Source organism: Arachis ipaensis, chromosome B04 (genome assembly GCF_000816755.2).
Source record: "Arachis ipaensis cultivar K30076 chromosome B04, Araip1.1, whole genome shotgun sequence".
NCBI classification, from domain to species: domain Eukaryota; kingdom Viridiplantae; phylum Streptophyta; class Magnoliopsida; order Fabales; family Fabaceae; genus Arachis; species Arachis ipaensis.
The window spans coordinates 8,671,605-8,674,715 of NC_029788.2; the positions used below are offsets into that span (position 1 = coordinate 8,671,605).

Here is a 3,111-nt window from a genome sequence, read left to right on the forward strand (position 1 = left end):
TAACACATGAACAAAATTTGAGAAAAGAGTTGAATAAAATAAATAAATTATTTCTTTTCTTAAAAAATTAATCGTATCTTTTTCCCCATGAAAACCATTAAAAATATTTAAATTCAATGGTATTACAGAAAATTTTCATAAATCTTATTTTATTTCTATGATAGAAAGATATTTAATAAGAAGTTAATTATTTGAAATTCCTGCTAAATTTTTAACTAAGAAAATAGTTGCCTGATTCAGTAGTTAGAACTTAGAATTTCACATTTCATATTCCTTACACTATAAGCATAGAGTAAAAAACTTTCATATTAAAAAAAAGAGAGAATAAAGTAAAATTATTCTTCTTTTCTCTTTTGTCCCAAACAAAATGGAATGGTAGGTTAGAAAATTCAATTTAAAAAAAAAAAACACGCATGGATTTTTGTTTGAAGGTTGAAAACCTCGTTAAGTTTGAAAACGAAGCATCCGTGAGCTCATCAAGGCAACAAGGCTTTTTCATGATTCTCTATTTTGTTGCGTTTTGAACGTTGAAACTTTCCTTCCTTTTCCTCTCTCTGCTCAGCTACCTCGTCCTCCGTCCACGGTGGTCGGCGACTTGCTCCGACCAACCTCTCTCTGAGGAGGTTAGCTCCGGAACTTCTTACAAACACGTGGTGTGCTTCTTTTTCTGTTTTTGGTAAGTTTTAATAAAGTGATGAACTTCGTTTGTTTCGTCAAGTGATTTTGATTTTTCAAAATTTTAATCCGTTTAAAATAGAAAAAGAGGTTAATTCGTGTGATCATAAGGGATTGGCTTTAACTTATTGGGTCTAGAAAACAAAACCCCTTTTTCCTCTCTCTCTCTCTCTTTCTCTAGTTTTGGAAGTTTTGTGTAAAGGCTTGTAACTTTGCGGTTTTTGGAATATGAAGCAGCGAGTGATCATGGTTTTCAAGTGATGGTTGATTAGGAAAAAGAGAGTGTAGAGAGGTAAATGTGCCCCCTTTTTTCTGATGAATGATTCTAGAATTGTTGAAAGTTAGGATAAAGATTGTTTTTTTTTTTTTCAGCTGAAAGGGGGGAGCGGGTGAAATGGGGCACTTAGGGTTTTTTTCCAAATTTTTTTAAGGGGTACCTAGGTTTTAATTGAGGTATTTGAACTCTATATTACTTGTATGTGTTGATTTTTTGTTACTTGTGAGAACCATGATCAGTTCATAGAAAAGGGTTGAAAAAACTTCTAAGGGCTATTTGCAGGAGTAGAAAGTAGAAACCCAGTGAATTAGTTTGTGAGTTTTCTTGTGCTAAGGGTTGAGTTCAAAGTTTAGAACTGCTTTTCAACTTACATTTAAAGAAAAAAAAGATTATCTGTCATCTATTTTTTACCATTTAATGTGTCTCTTAGTTGCCTGTAATTATCTGACTAGTTAATTCGTGGTCTCTAAGCCTTGAAGATGAATTATTATTTACTCTTGGTCAATTTGGTATGTATGTAGGATCATATATACAATTTGAATTTTGAATAACTGTCTCAGCTTGATGCTTGTGTTCTGCAGTTGTTTTGTTTCATAGCCTTCTGACATCTCAATGATGACCCAAGAACCATCAGAGGAATTGGAGAAACATGCAACCTCAGGGCATCGTGCAAGAGGCAATAGTGAATACGTTAGACTAGCCATATCTGATGAGCCTAGGGCCGGTGAAGTTGAAATCTCACGGCCTCAAGCAGAACCAGGAATTAATGCTTTCTGGTGGTGGATGAAAGTCTTTCTATGGTGCATTATCATTGTTGTACTTTCTCTTGTTTTACTGAAATGGGGTGTTCCTTTTATTTTTGAAAAGGTATTTCCTCTTACATTGCACTAAAATTATTCTAGTAGTTCAGCATTTAGACTAGAGCTGTATTGTTTATGTAGCTTATATAGTATTACAATGTTGTTTGGTTGTCATGGATTTATTTGATATGTTAAGATTATGACATTCCTATGTCATTATCGGGCTTCTATTATCTTTAAACTGAATATTTTATATTACAAACAATTTAGAAGTTTAGATTTTCCCTTGGCATCGGAATTTTATGTATTTGGTTGATGCTGAATAGTTTAAGGAACTATTAGTTCTGTGTTCTCTTTTACTTTCTGTAAATTATGTGGGATTGGTGTGCAGAATATTATGCTGTTATCCAATCTCATGGAGAAATTTTAGGGAACTGAATTCATATGTGATCGCTGAAATACCCTGATTTTCAGAATGATCACTCCATCAGTAGGACTTGGTAGTTAATTTGTTCTTTGACGTATTAAATTCAAAAGAGGGATGCAAGGGATTCTTTAGTCTTTTCTTGCAAGTCAGAAGTAAATTTTGCTTAGCACTTTCCAAGTATTATATTCATTTTCCCCCCACTCTGCCAAGTTTTGTGACATTTTAAGTGTTTATAGTAAACTAATAATAAACTTGAAGATCTTGGGAAACTAAGTTGTTATTAATATATTGCTATTGCCTATGAACCGGCTTAGATTCTAATATTTAATTCTCATGTAGCAAACATTCCATGTGTATTATTGGAATATTTTTATTTATTCATATTTGGAAACTTTCATACTTTTGCTGCAGGTTCTTTACCCAGTGATGGAATGGGAAGCTACTGCATTTGGCCGCCCAGTTCTTGCCCTTGTACTTGTTGCTTCTTTAGCTTTATTCCCAGTGTTCTTAATTCCTTCTGGCCCTTCCATGTGGTTGGCCGGCATGATTTTCGGTTATGGCATTGGCTTCGTTATAATAATGGTTGGAACAACCATTGGAATGATCCTCCCTTACCTAATTGGGCTACTCTTCCGTGAACGCATTCATGTAAAGTCATTTTGTTTCACATTTAATCACAAGTCCTCTCAAAAGTTAGTGTTGCTTTTTTTTTATTATTAAAAAAAAAATACCAACTTTACTTATCATCTTACTATGTTGTGCAGCAATGGTTAAAGAAGTGGCCCACGAATGCCGAAATGATTAGGCTTGCTGGTGAAGGAAATTGGTTCCATCAATTTCAAGTGGTTGCTTTATTTAGAGTTTCTCCATTTCCCTATACTATATTCAATTATGCTATAGTAGTGACAAATATGAGGTTTTGGCCCTACCTA

The 3,111-nt window shown here is 33.8% G+C and overlaps 1 protein-coding gene across 1 annotated transcript in view; it reads left to right on the forward strand.

Annotated features, from left to right (window-relative positions):
• The window catches only part of LOC107638775 (transmembrane protein 64), a gene marked incomplete in the record, with an annotated part of 3,819 nt that continues 1,044 nt past the window's right edge, over positions 337-3,111 (forward strand). The window contains 4 exon segments of the mRNA XM_016342164.2: positions 337-676; positions 1,534-1,819; positions 2,591-2,827; positions 2,944-3,111. Of these exon segments, the coding sequence (XP_016197650.1) occupies positions 1,565-1,819; positions 2,591-2,827; positions 2,944-3,111 (660 nt within the window).